Raw genomic sequence first — 14,525 nt, forward strand, 5'->3', positions numbered from 1 at the left:
TTGTGTAGGTTAAGGAAGTCCGAGAAGAATAAAGATTATAGGGAAACAGTCTACCTTTCTTTACAAGGCCTTGTTCTGCACCCCTGAGATCTCAGATTCGGCTACTACAATGAGGTCCTGTTGCAGAAAGAGCTGGCCTTTTATCACCACTTAAAATCTAATTAATCCATATTGAAGCACAAAGATTTCTGTTGTACTTTAGGGTGAGGGGTCATAGAGCCCTCTTTGTTCATCTTTAGACTTATAATCATCAAGCATTGGGGATGTAATTTTACCAAGCAAATTGGAAGGTAACAGATCAAATCCTTATCAGAAAGCCTAACTCATAGTTTTAACAGGGTCCTTCGTCCTTTACATGAAACATTATATTTGAGAAGAACAAAAACGCATTTCAGAGTTTCCCAAGAGTTAATGGCCAAAGCTTATATTCCAGGCAGCATAGGACCAAGAGCATCACACTGCTGACAACTACAGAAGACGGTGGCTCCTATAGGGGGTGGCCCAAGTTGTAAGATCTGTTGGAATGGCTTTCGTCTTTAGAGCAGCAGTGCAACTCATTGGACTTTTATTATCTTTGCTGGGATGGGTTTTATCCGTGATCACCACTTACTTGCCACAGTGGAAAAACCTCAACCTGGACCTAAACGAAATGGAGAACTGGACCATGGGGCTCTGGCAGGCCTGTGTTATCCAAGAGGAGGTGGGGAGACAGTGCAAGGACTTTGACTCCTTCCTGGCTTTGCCTGCTGAACTCCGGATCGCCAGGATTCTCATGTTCCTGTCCAACGGGCTGGGGCTCCTGGGCCTGCTGGTCTCCAGCTTTGGCCTGGACTGCCTGAGGATTGGAGAGACGTGGCGGGGCCACAAGAAGGGGCTGCTGATCCTGGGAGGGATTCTGTTCTGGGCGGCAGGGGTTGCGGTCCTGGCTCCGGTGTCCTGGGTCGCCTACCAGACGGTCCAGGAGTTCTGGGATGAGACCGTGCCAGAGATCGTGCCCAGGTGGGAGTTTGGGGACGCCCTCTTTCTGGGCTGGTTTGCTGGCTTTTCCCTCCTCCTGGGAGGGGGCCTGCTGGACTGTGCAGCCTGCTTCTCCCAGGCTGCCTCAGCTTCGGGCCACTATGCAGTGGCAGAAACACTAACTCAGAGTCCATACCTGGAAAATGGAATGGCAGACCCGAGAGTGTAAGGCTTTGATGGGACCGGAGAGACACATCTTTCCACATCAACTGTGATGTGGGGTCTACACTAGAAAGGGGTCTTTGTTCTGCAACTAAATCCGTGCTGCTCACATGTTATTAAATAACCACTCTTCTATTCTAGATCTCTCCTGCCCCCCAAAATCTGAAGAGGTAAGAAAGAGGCAAGTCTTGTAACTAAAAGAAAATTATCGTGGTAAGCATTACCTAGGTATGGGCAAAAATAATTTCATCGAGCTGGTTATTTAAATCAAAATGCGGTGGTGATTGTCCATTGTAATCAGTATTAAGTTTTAATGTGTTAATTTTATATTAGAAAATTTTTTGGTTTTTGTTTTTGCTAGTAGCTGGAAATCATAAGAATTAGTATCTATTTCCTAAAGGAAAACCCAATCTGAAATCCTTTAAACATTCTGCAATAGCAACAGCACATGCTCAGCCTGTCCCAAAGTGTGATTTCCACGATGACGACTTTGGTCTTCTTTGAACAGAGGTTGTTTGTGTTTAGGACATTAGCAGGCGCCCGTTGTGACAGAATTTGATGAGGCTGATGGTTTTTGGTCCTTAATGATACTCTCACACTCAAAATGCTGGCCAGTCTCCTCTCTTGTCTCTTCCTTCCAAAGTTTCAAATCTAAAAAAGATGAGCAATTCCAGAAATGTCTTGTGCTAGATATCCAGATACTGACAGTTCCTACTTTCCCTAATAAAAGCTTTGCTTTCTTCCGTTAAAAATGATCAGCACGAGGATATTGACTTTAGTGGTGAACTGACAAAAGGTGTTCGTTCCCACCTACAAAGTCCTGTTCCTTTACTTTTCTACAATATAGAAAGCAAACTTAAGCAAAGAAAACAAAGTGTCCATGCACACGGGCACATATTTGACAGAAAGGCAGAAAGGGAACTAGACCTGGTCTTTAGAGCACAGCAATCATGTGTTATATCCTATAGGTAGCTCAAGGGTCTTTAAAAAAACAGACCTGATTGAAAGTCTAAAGAGATTTCTGATCAGGTCGATGTATTTGGGTAAGAAATATTGTTCTTGAACCTGCTTTTAAAAAGGGACCACATTCAGTACTACCGCAACGTACGTACAGCAATCCGAGTGGCAAGGTGACAGGTGCAATTAGTAAGATAGACAGAAAGGCTTGGAGCTGAACCCAAACTGGGCCATTTTGCATTTAGACTTAATTCTTTGACTTGTTAGAAAGGTTGGGAACAACCTGAAAGCCATCTGTACTGTTAACAACGAAAGGGGGACGAGCACTGCCTAAGGTGATCTCAGAGACAAACTGCGACCACGGTCAGCCCTGACCACGGTCAGCCCCTACGACGGGATCATGGTGCTTGGCCACACCCTGGCATTGTTGCTGGTTGGTGGACTTATTTCCCTGTCCCTTCCTGAAAATCAGTCAACACAGAATCAAACAATAGCCACTCTGGCAAGAATCCTCTACACACGATGAAGAAATATTTCCGAGCTCTGTGGAGAGAGCATAAGGTGTCACACTTCTCTGCACGCCTGTCGGAAGGCAGGAGCTAGTCTGCCTCGGGCTCCGTGGGCTCAGGGATGGCTTTAGTATTTCGGACTGTGGCACAGTTCGCTGGGATCTCACTCTCTTTGCTGGGATGGGTGTTGTCCTGTCTTACAAACTACCTGCCACAGTGGAAAAACCTCAATCTGGACCTAAACGAAATGGAGAACTGGACCATGGGGCTCTGGCAGGCCTGTGTTATCCAAGAGGAGGTGGGGAGACAGTGCAAGGACTTTGACTCCTTCCTGGCTTTGCCTGCTGAACTCCGGATCGCCAGGATTCTCATGTTCCTGTCCAACGGGCTGGGGCTCCTGGGCCTGCTGGTCTCCAGCTTTGGCCTGGACTGCCTGAGGATTGGAGAGACGCGGCGGGGCCACAAGAAGGGGCTGCTGATCCTGGGAGGGATTCTGTTCTGGGCGGCAGGGGTTGCGGTCCTGGCTCCGGTGTCCTGGGTCGCCTACCAGACGGTCCAGGAGTTCTGGGATGAGACCGTGCCAGAGATAGTACCCAGGTGGGAGTTTGGGGATGCCCTCTTTCTGGGCTGGTTTGCTGGTTTTTCCCTCCTCCTGGGAGGGGGCCTGCTGGACTGTGCAGCCTGCTTCTCCCAGGCTGCCCCAGCTTCGGGCCACCACGCAGTGGCAGAAACGAGATATCACTGTGAGCACCGGCAGATGAACAAAGCCCATCGGAAAATCTAAGCCAGAAAACATCAGTGGGGTCCATCGTTCAAGAGCAACTCACTCCTTTCTGGATTTGGTAGGATTTCCTGCTACACAGCCACCCATTCACTGGGCTTTTAATTTTCTAAAATGCATTTCCCTGTGGCTATTCGCTTCTTAAATTATAATTTCCTTCTAAGACAGTAAAAACACTTTTATCTTCTCTTCTGAGACCAAAACCACTCAAGACTTAATAGTAATCATACTCATTACTGTGGATGAGTTTTCTCCATTTTAAAATAGATTCGGTGATTGCACAGAGCTGGTAAATAAAACATTGTATTAGCACTTACGTATCTTTGAATTGTTATTCATAGAGATGAATCGTTTTGGCAACTGCTAATCATTTATTGCTTTCGAGTGTGTAAGGTCACCTGTTATCTTGAAACTAAAGTCTTGTTGCATATTTACTGAGAAAGGACATTAGATTAGACTAAAAAAATTGCTGGTTCTTTGAAAGCTTGACAGGAGAGAGACGTGGCCTATTTCATCTCCTTTGTCATTGGAGACCTCAGGGCCTCTAAGGGGCCTTTTCCAAAATCCAGCCACATTCCTTCATGCCTTCCTCACCAGCGCAGAAGCAGAGGGTGGCAATCTGGTGTTTGGGGAGGTTCACGTAAAATACGGGCCCCCAAGTGTGCTTTGGCTTCGGTGCCCTGTGCTCTGTGGCAGACAGCTGAGGGCCCTGGATGCCCCGGGCTCTGTGGAGCAGCCACGGGGAGCGGGGGTGGGGGGGCGCTGCAGGTCAAGGTCGGGGGGTAGGGTGGGGGGAAGCTCCTGGCTCACCTTGGGGACTCCTTTTACTCGCATGATACAAATAGGCCCTCTTTTTCTATCAGCAATACTGACCGCCCAATCCAGAACCATTTTCAGCAAACTGCTGGCTTGGGAAGTTCCTCATGATGGATCTGGTATTTGCTCAGTACACGGCTTAGGTAAACTCTTGTTTGCAACAATCAGAGAAATCAACTGAACAGTACATGACACTGAAATGAAGTATGAAGCAATATGCATCTTTGTTTAAAAAAACAAACAAACCCACTGAACCTTTTTCCACCCACAAACACAGGAAAAGTGCAGAAACCAAAGTTAATCTATGCGATGTATTTGCGTACTTTTACAGAGACAATTAACAGAAACAGAAACATATTCAGAATTTAACCTGATTAAATATTTAGTTCAGTCCTGAGCTTTTGATATTTAATACAATATAGATAAAGTAATAGCAAAAAAAAAAAAGATTTTAGATTTGATTTGCATGCTACAGACAGCTAGATTTTGTTCATTTGGCTAGCAATATTTTTTTTGTACCTGTAACTTAGATTCTGATATACAAAATTATAACATATTGATAATTCAAACTTGAGAACTAAATATTACATTCTTTTTACCCTGTGCAGAATAAATTCTACCTTTAAAAAATAGTATTTATAATATTAAAATTCATATTGTTCATATGGTTTTGTGATCAAGTTATTAAAATGTTTTGTCACTGTGAATCATTTGGGTTAGTACAAATATGACAGAATTGTTAAAAGCTGCCTAAAATACACAACACTATTGCTGATTTTTTTAAAAGTGTGGAAAAGGATTATATTAAAATAAGTTCGTTTCTCACGTTAGAAATGAGCAAATTTTGTAAAAGAAAACCCAAATCCTGGTCACAACTGTTGACTACCAGCCTGAGACAGATTTTATTCTTCTTTTATACTTGTCTGAAACTTTTTGTATTACAAAAAGTAAACAGCGAATCTGATGAAGACTTATAAAAGTGTAGATATTCCAATATAGCCTCTTCTATGTCAAACATTTAAAATGGCCAGAACCGAACTATATATTAAACAGAACATAAATAAGACCGTAAATAAATAAATGAAGAAAATAGAATTGAACGGTATAACTACACAAAATTCTATAAACATTTTCACGGTCAAACTAAGACGCTGAAAACAGCTGACCTTCATTTAGCTCTACATTAAATAAACCTCTGTCTTTCACATTTGACTTTGACAAGGATGAATGGTATTCTCTTTCTAGTTCTCCTTAGTCATCTGATAGAATGAACCTCATGGCCTTGAAGGACTGTGTGCAGCCAATTCACAAGGCTGGTTTATGTTCAAAGTCGTGTCACATCCGGTTATAGCTTCAGAGACATTTAGATTTAAGTGGTGGGACAATGGAGGAAAAAATAATTGAAGTTCTAGGTTCAGAAATTGCTTAACTTGAATTTTGATTCTGGTAAAAGGAACTTTCCAAAATATGTATAATTACTTTCAAGAAACTAAAAATTCCTGCCGGGGATTCTATGTTAGAAATAGAACTTAATACATATTTTTTTAAGGGGTCCATTCCTTGAAGATGATTTTTGCATTTCTTTAAAAAAAAAAAAAGATTTAGTTTGTTACAGAAGACGGCTAGCCAAAAATTGCCTCTTCTACTGTAACTGGCTGGATGATAAGTAGGATTTAAATTGCATAAATACTCTTTATTCTAAAAGCCTTTATGTTGGCAGAGCTATAGGGCGGCTTGCTTTCTTTTAAGCCGTGCTTGGGCTGGGGAGGGGGAGGACACTGGCTGGCTGGAGTCCGTTCCTCTGCCTACCTTAGTTCATCTAGGATTGTTTTCTGAAACAAACGCCTTGGCCCATACTTCAGATTGATAATCTCCCCAGGCACACTCTTCTCTTGACCTCCTTACCACAAATTACAGATGGGAGCCCCTAAGAATGAGAGCTGCAAAATAATTTCTAGTGAATGTGAGAAATCGGTTTAATAAAGTTAAAAAAAAAAATTTTCTTTTGGCAACTTTGATTTAATCAAGATTCCCGTTTTCCTGAGGGAGTTCTTGTCCGTGTCCCCGCCACAAGGTGGGTGCTGTCTGTTCTCAGAGGGCCGGCCGCCATGGTCTTGTCGTGGGCACCACCCTCGGAGCTGGCACAGCAGCTCAGCAGCGCGAGCTGGAAACCCTGGCTGGAACACGGTTGCGGAGTCTGGGCATGTTCTGGGCCGTGGATGCTCGCTCACGAGCTGACTCGAGTGGGTTGAGGGTACCGGGCTCTCTCCTCTCCCTGCCCACCCTTAATGTGACAAATCACAAGGTCTTCCCTGTAGTTCGGAGCCCTGCTCCTTTGGGTTCCGAGATTCCCACTCAGCATCTGGTTTTCTTTAGACTCCAAGAAAAGGACAAGAATGAAAGTGTTTTCAGGAAACAGGGGCTTCAACACGGGTGATGGCGTGGGCGCAACACCTGTTTCGAGCTGGACTCATTGGACTCCTATTCGCCTTCAAACCAGGGGTACAAAGATACCACGTGGGCCTGTTGCCATCCTCCTGGTCTGCCCCTAAGACATCGAATGAAAAGCCAAGCTCGCCTTCTGCTAAACCGAGTTCTTTCTTGACAGTTGGTTCAACAGTACACTCTGGGCGCCACCTCTATTCCGTTTGTACAAAACACAGGCTGCTGGCGATTCGTAGGTACTGGACGACATTTGTGTACCAGATCACTCCATTTTGGTTACCTGATTTTGTTTTTCTTTTTTAAACATACAAGAATTACATTCAAGGTACTGTACAAATGAACATGTTGAAAATCTGATGTGATATGAAAGCTCTTTAAAGAGTGGACAGTTACCTTACAAAAAACACCCCCTCCCCCCAACAAAACAAAACAAAACAAATGCTCAGTCTTGTACCCTCCCTAGTTAGTGAAGAGGTGACAGAGTACTTTCTGTACGGGTGTGATCATACGTCATCAGCCGGCAGGGACGGAATGCTTATCTTCGCTCTGGTGAAGTAGGCAATCTTCTCCCTAGAGTCAGGGGTGAGAAATAAACTGGCTTGAACACAACATTGAAAATACTCTGCGACCACTGAAAATAGTCCCAAGAACCTCAGTGTGGTCTCTGCAAGCCTGCACAGGTGATCTGTTCCTTGGGCAGAACACTCTAAGATCAAGATCGTCTCCCCCCTACCCTTTTTCCCCCCGTCTTATCCCTTGATGGGAGGCTATAAAGGAGAAGGGCGGCTCCGGTTGAATCGCCTACAGACCAAGACAGGCACTTCCTTCCTGGATTTCCAGCATCAGACCGTTTCTAAACCACTCGGGGGTCAGTTATGAGCGCTTCTAAACGAGGCAGGAGAGGATGCGTAAGCCCAAAGTCCCAGGGACTTTGTAGGAAAGTTCTACAGGGACCTTGCAGAAAAATACATGATACTGGGAAAATTCTTTAAGATCAATACCATGCCCAGGTAGAGGACCCTTGCTGAGTGATCCCATGACTCCCAAGGCGGGGGAAAGAAGAAATGTGACTGTAGCAAAGGCAGAGCTGTCCCAAATCCCAAAGCGGGGATAAGGAGAAACAACCCGAAAGGGAGAGGCTGGGAAAGATCGGGCAGAAAGGTTTCAGAGGTTAGGAGAGTATTAAAATAATAATAATAATAATAACGATTTTAAGATCGCATAGTTGCCAAAGGCAGGAGCAGGACACCCACTTCCGTGCCAGGTCTGCACATCACACACAGCGCCCCGCCAACTGTATTTCCCGGCGTGGGTGCTGTTGCGCGGGGCACGGGGGCAGCGATAAAGAAGAGAACAACAACAAACAGAATAAAGCGCCAGCCTTCCTTCGAGAAACTAAGAGTCCATGTAGGCGGCGGAGGGAGCGCGGCGTCGAGAGCCAAGTGCTGGGGTGGAAAAGCTCTGAGGACTAAGGACAGGAGAGAGAAGAGAGGGAGCGGCCCAGAACCCCGGGACCCGGAACCACGGCTGTCTCCGCGGTCGGCGTCCTCTCAGGCGAGGGCGGGTGCTCGTGACGTCACTACAGGCCGGAAGGAGCGCCGGAAGCGGAAGCCTCGCTGCACGCGGGGCCTCACAGCCCTGAGTCAGTGGCCATTTTTGACTCTTGATTTCCAACTTCCTTGACGAATCAGAGGACCAGGGAACACGGGGCCCCTGATTCCAGGTGAGACAAGCAGACAGGGTGAGTGAGTGTGTGTGTGTCCCCAGTGCCGGAGGGTGCCCCAGACGCCCCCTGCTCCCGGGGAGCGTCCTCGACCCCGCACGGCGAGGGGGCCCAGGAGGGGCCCAAGAACGTCTGTTGAATGAGTGAACTACAAAAGCCCGGAAGATCTGTGTCTTTCTGTATTTACTCAGGGAGATGTGCCAGCTGCTTCTCGGGGGGTGGGGCGCGCCCCGAGTTCCTAGGAGCCGGGCTTGGATAGGGTCAGGGCCACTGCCGGGGGAGTCTGTAACCTCAGGAAGGAGCAAACGGAAGCATCTACGTTCACATGGTAGGAGAGGATCTGGGGACTCCTGCGCTAATGCGAACTGGCGGCATAATTCAGATGGCGAGAGGACACGCCGACGGTGTCGTGGGTGGGGGGTTTACCTGAAGGACTGCACCTGCCGGGGCACCTTCCGGCTCTGCTCCCGGAGCCGGCACACGTCCTTGGAGACTTGCCGCATCAATTTCTCTGCATTCAAACCTTGCTTCTGCTCTTCTTTTGACTGTTCAGCCTGGGAAAGGAAATCAAATCACAAAACCCCAAAGAGCACTAATTAGAAAGCTCCGAAGACGTGCTGCTAAGGCTTGAGAGCCTGGGTCCTGAGCCCAGAGTGGAGCGTGGACAGTGATGGGGGGAGGGGGAGCGGTAGTGTCCCTCTCCGCTCACCACAGTGGGTGCCCCTCTCACGCAGCTGTGGCGCAGTCGCTGGTTGCCGCAAGTTTATTTCACTGAATTTCAAAGATCTTAGTACTTGGGTAATATGTGATCATTTTAGTACGTTTGGAAAACCTAAGAACCCCCCAAAAAAGAAATGAAAAACTACTTATGGCACTGTGACCAAGAAATAGGCCCTAACATTTCAACCTCTGATTCATCTTTTCAAACTGTTTTCTATCTTAGCCTAATTTTAAAAGCAGTTTATTGATGTACAAGTTACATACCAGGTTATCCTCTTTTACTTAGTCATATAAACTTAAGATTCCTCCAGGTATTTCCATGGCTTGATTGCTTTTTATTTTTTTTCTTTTTGTAGCACTGAATAATATTCCATTGTTTGCAAGTTCCACAGTTTATTTATCCATCACTCACTGAAGGATATCGTGGCTACTCCCAAGTTTTGGCATTTATAAAGAAAGATGCCATAACATCCATGTCCATAACTTTTCAACTCCTTTGAGTAAATACCAACAAGTGTGACTCCTAGATCATATGGCAAGAGTGTGCGTATTTACTTTTGTAAGAAAAATGTTAACCTAACCTGCATCTTACACTTCATGCTATCTTATATGTCAATTACATCTCAACACAGCTGGGGAAAAGAAGAACTGAAAAAAAAAAAGTCTGGGTCCATGGTTGCTGTACTATTGCTTCTGCTGTGCTATGTATTTGCCAGCATTTCGTGTTGTCAGTGAAGCATCAGTGTTTGAGTTTGGCCATTCTAACAGGCGTGTGCTGGTAGCTCACTGTTGTTTCAATTTGCAGTTCCCTAAGGACATATGTGTAGCGCCTCTTCATAAGCTTTACCATCTGTATATCTTTTTTGGTGAGGTGTCTGTTTAGGTGTTTGGTCTACTTTTCAGTTGGGCTGTTCATTGTCTTATTGTTGAGCTTTAAGAGTTCTTTGTATATTTTGGATAGCAGTCTTTTATCTACAGTTCTTTACAATTTTGTATTTAGGCCTACAATCCATTTTTAGTTCATTTTTGCTAAGTGCGTAAAATCTGTGTCTAAATTTTTTTTTCTTTTGCATGTGGATGTCCAGGTGTTCCATTTTGTTGAAAAGATTCTCTTGTTCCATTGTATTGCTTTCACTCCACTGTCAAAAGTCAGTTGATTCTATTTGTATGGGTCTGTTTCTGGGCTCTCTATGATCCTCTAGTGATTTATCTATTCTTTCAATACTACACTATCTTGATTACTGTTGCTTTACAGTTAAGTCCTGATGTTGGGTAGTGTCAGCCCTCCAACTTTGTCTCCTTCAATATTGTGATGGCTATCATCTGTCTTTTGTCTCTCCATATAAACTTCAGAGCCAGTTTGTCTATGTCCATGATATAATTTGCTAGGGTTTTTGACTGGGATTGCATTATCTATAGGCCAATTTGGGAAGAACTAATATTTTTTCCTTTTTTTTTTTTTAAGTTGGTTCTGTGCCCCGTGGGAAGCTTGAACTCATGATCCTGAGATCAAGACCTGAGCTGAGATCAAGAGTTGGAATCTTAGTGAACCAAGCCACCCAGGCACCCTGGGAAGAACTAACATCTTGACAATATTAAGTCTTCCTATCCATGAACATGGACTGTCTCTCCATTTATTTAGTTCTTTGATTTTATCCATCCGGTTTTGTACTTTTCCTCATTTAAATCCTATACATATTTTGTTAGATATATAATTATTTCATTTTGGGGGAATGCTAATTGGTGTTTTTAATTTCAAATTCCAGTTGTTCTGTAGAATACAGAAAAGCAGTTGACTTTTTATATATTAACCTTGTATCCTGCAACCTTGCTATTGATTTTCCTGTTTTCGATGTCATTGATTTCTATTCTAATTTTTATTTCCTTTCTTCTGATTGCTTTGGATTTACTCTTTGTTTTTTAGTTTCCGAAGGCTGAAGCTTAGATTATTGACTCTAAATCTTCCTTTCCAGTATATACATTCACTATTTATAAATTTCCCTCTAAGCACTGCTTTTGCTGCATCCCCCAAAGTTTGATAAGTTGGCTTTTCATTTTCATTTAGTTCAAAATGTGTTTTCTCTTGAGATTCCTTTTTATGACCCATGTGTTATTTAAAAATGTGTTGTAAGGTCTCCAAGAACTTTGGGATTTTCCAGCTATCTGTTATTGATTCCTAGTTTTATTCCATTGTGGTCTGAAAGTAGATACTACATGATTTGTATTCTTTTATATTTTTAAGTTGTATTTTATGGCACAAAACATGGTCTCTCCTGGTGAATGTTCCATGTGACCTGGAGGAGAATGAATTCTGCTGTTGTTGGATAAAGTAGTCTATGGATGTCAGTTATATCTAGTTAATTAACAGTGTGGTTGAATTCAGCTATGTCTTTGCTGATTTTCGGCCTTTGGGATCTGTCCATTTAGGACCAAGGGCTGTTGAAGTCTCCAACTCTAAGAGTGGATCTACCTATTTCTCCTTGTAGATGTATCAGTTTTTGCCTCATATATTTTGATACTGTGTTAATAGGTGCGTACACATTAAGGACTGCTATCTCTTCTTGGAAAATGATTCCTTTGTCAGTAATTATGTATGTCATTGTTTAATCATTATGTAATGTCCTTCATTATATCAGACAACTTTTATGCTCAGCTGTCTGCTCTGTCTCAGATTAATATAGCTACCCCCACTTTGTTTTGATTAGTGTTAGCATGGTATATTTTTCTGTAACCTTTTACTTTTAGTCTATATGTGTTTTATATGTAAAACGGGCTTCTTGTAGACAAACATACAGTCAGGTCTTGCCATTTATTAAACTCTGACAATCTCTTTGAATTTGCAAATTCAGATCATTAATGTTTAAAGTGATTACTGAGGGGCACCTGGCTGGCTCAGTCAGTAGAGCATGGGACTCTTAATCTTGGGGTTGTGAGTTGGAGCCCTACATTCAGTGCAGAGATTACTTAAAGTCTTTAAAAATTAAAGTGATGGGGCGCCTGGGTGGCTCAGTGGGTTAGGCCGCTGCCTTCGGCTCAGGTCATGATCTCAGGGTCCTGGGATCGAGTCCCGCATCGGGCTCTCTGCTCAGCAGGGAGCCTGCTTCCCTCTCTCTCTCTCTGCCTGCCTCTCCGACTACTTGTGATTTCTCTCTGTCAAATAAATAAATAAAAGCTTTAAAAAAAAAAAATTAAAGTGATTACTGATATGGCTGGAATGATATCTACCATACTGATAACTGTTTTCCCATTGCTCTTATTCTGTTTCTGTTTTTGCCTTCTACTCTTGTGCAGTCTTTTGTGGTTTTAATTGAGCATCCTATATTACCATTTTCTCTCCTTTCTTAGCATATCAATTATACTTTTAAAAACATTTTTAGGTGGTTGTCCAATATTTTGCAATATGCAAAACATCACAGTACTTTATGGACAGTGCAAGTACCATATAACAATAAAATATTCCTAATCTCTCCCTGTTGTTCCTTGTGTAATTGCTGTCATTTATTTCACTTACACACAAGCATATATATGTCAAATACATAGTTGCTATTATTATTATGAATTGTTATGTTAGATTAATTAAGAGTAAGAAAAATAAACGTTTTAACTTTATCATCACTTAACTCCTTTAGTGCTCTCCCTTTCTTTATGTAGATCTTAGTTTCTGGCCTATACTATTTTCCAACTCTCAGAAGAGCTTCTGTTAACATTTCTTGCTAGGCAGATCTACTGACAATAAATTCTCTCAATTTTCATTTGCCTGAGAAAGTACTTCTCCTTCAGTTCTGAGGGATAATTTTGTAGGGTACAGAATTCTCAGCTGGTAGGTTTATTTTTGTTTATTTTTGTTTTTGTTTTCCCTCTCAACACCTTAAATAGATCACTCCACTCTCCTTGCTTGCATGGCTTTGGAGAAGTCAGATGTAATTCTTCTCTTTGCTCCTGTAGAAGCTACTCGCCTCTTTCAAGAATTTTCCTGTATTTTTGATTTTCTGCAGTTTGAGTGTGATGTGCCCAGGTATAGGGTATTTTGGTTTGTTTGTTTTGCATTTATCCTATGTGGTAGTCTCTGAGCTTCCTGGACCTGCCATTAATTTGGACATATCTGACATTAATTTGGACAACTTCTCAATTATTATGCCTTGTTTTTTTTAAGATTTTATTTATTTATTTGACAGGCAGCGATCACAAGTAGGCAGAGAGACAGGCAGAGAGAGGAAGGGAAGCAGGCTCATCGCTGAGCAGAGAGCCCGATGCGGGGCTCGATCCCAGGACCCTGGGATCATGACCTGAGCAGAAGGCAGAGGCTTTAACCCACTGAGCCACCCAGGCGCCCCCTCAATCATTATGCTTTAAATATTTCTTCTGCTTTTCTCTTTCTTGTGCTGGTGTTTCCATTATGTGTAAGTACACTTTTTGTAGTTGTTCCACAGTTCTCAGATATCCTATCCCTTTTCTCCCCCCTCAGTCTTTTCTCTCTTTGATTTTCGGATTTGAAAGTTTCTCAACTTTCCTTTCCTCAAGCTCAGAGATTCTTTCTTTAGCCATATCTAGTCTGCTAACAAGCCCATCAAAGGTATCCTTCATTTCCTTCAGTGCTTTTGATGTCTAGTATTTTTTTAAATTATTTCTTGGAATTTCCTTTTTCCTTCAGCTAATATTGACCACTTATTCTTGCATGTTGTCTGCTTTTCCCATTAGAGGCCTTAGTGCATGAGTCATAATTGTTTAAATTTCTGGTCTCCTAATCCCAACATTCCTGCCATGTCTAAATCTGGTTCTGTTTTTTTCTGCCTCTTCTTTCAGTATGGTGATTTTATGTTGAAGCCCAAACAGACATAATGTAACAGGTGAATGGAACTCTGTAAGCAGGTCTTTAGTAATAAAGCGGAGGTGTGGGCGAACAGGAAGTCTTTTATAGTCTTATGATTAGGCCTCAGTCTTTTGGGGAGCCTGTGCCTCCAACTGAGAATTTCACAGTGTTTCTCAGTTCCCCCACACCCTATTTAGGCACAACAGCCTGGCTGGAGTGGGTATTTATCTTCTCCCAAGTTGGTTAGGCTCTCAGAAAACCTTTGTAGGTTAGACTCTGGCAAAACAGTTGCTCCTGGGGGCAGCTCTTGTTAACAGAATGCTCTGGTGTATTTCAGCATGGTCTTTTTTTCCCCCTTTCCCCGTTGGAAGCACAGGAAATTTTCTTTTCTGATATTCACTAAGAGGACCTGGTAGAGGTACATGAGAATGCACAGAAGTTTTGAGGCTTCCCATGGCCAGTCCCTGGGAGTTTTCAACTCTCAGGCTTGTCTACATGGAACCTCCAGGACTCATCAATTATAGTTTAGGTTCTCCTACCCTAGCACTGGTTCCTCCAGAGTTTCTGCTCTGGTGAGTTATCATT

At 43.3% G+C, this 14,525-nt stretch overlaps 3 protein-coding genes across 5 annotated transcripts in view; 2 read left to right on the plus strand and 1 right to left on the minus strand.

Moving 5' to 3' along the window:
- The first annotated feature begins 523 nt into the window (after positions 1-523).
- Positions 524-1,186, plus strand: LOC116581902 (putative claudin-24). The gene has a single exon (XM_032329221.1). It carries the CDS (start codon positions 524-526, stop codon positions 1,184-1,186), a length of 663 nt encoding a protein of 220 aa, XP_032185112.1.
- Positions 1,187-2,515: 1,329 nt separating this feature from the next.
- LOC116581901 (claudin-22-like) lies at positions 2,516-3,734 on the plus strand. The gene has a single exon (XM_032329220.1). The coding sequence runs from the start codon at positions 2,767-2,769 to the stop codon at positions 3,427-3,429; it is 663 nt and encodes a 220-aa protein (XP_032185111.1). The 5' UTR covers positions 2,516-2,766; the 3' UTR covers positions 3,430-3,734.
- A 746-nt stretch (positions 3,735-4,480) lies between these two features.
- The window catches only part of WWC2 (WW and C2 domain containing 2), a 203,334-nt gene continuing 193,289 nt past the window's right edge, over positions 4,481-14,525 (minus strand). For 2 of the 3 annotated variants that reach the window (XM_032329219.1, XM_032329218.1), the window contains exons 22-23: positions 8,837-8,964; positions 4,481-7,257 (exon numbers count right to left, since the gene is read on the minus strand). In XM_032329219.1, coding sequence (XP_032185110.1) covers positions 7,191-7,257; positions 8,837-8,964 — 195 coding nt within the window. In that variant the 3' untranslated portion in view covers positions 4,481-7,190. The remainder of the gene's footprint in view (positions 7,258-8,836; positions 8,965-14,525) is intronic. The other variant, XM_032329216.1, reaches the window with a different exon arrangement.

This window comes from Mustela erminea, chromosome 21 (genome assembly GCF_009829155.1).
Source record: "Mustela erminea isolate mMusErm1 chromosome 21, mMusErm1.Pri, whole genome shotgun sequence".
Classification (NCBI taxonomy): domain Eukaryota; kingdom Metazoa; phylum Chordata; class Mammalia; order Carnivora; family Mustelidae; genus Mustela; species Mustela erminea.

Bases quoted from the DNA above. Each gene is read 5' to 3' on its own strand.
- LOC116581901 (XM_032329220.1), top strand. From the start codon at position 2,767: ATGGCTTTAGTATTTCGGACTGTGGCACAGTTCGCTGGGATCTCACTC.
- LOC116581902 (XM_032329221.1), top strand. From the start codon at position 524: ATGGCTTTCGTCTTTAGAGCAGCAGTGCAACTCATTGGACTTTTATTA.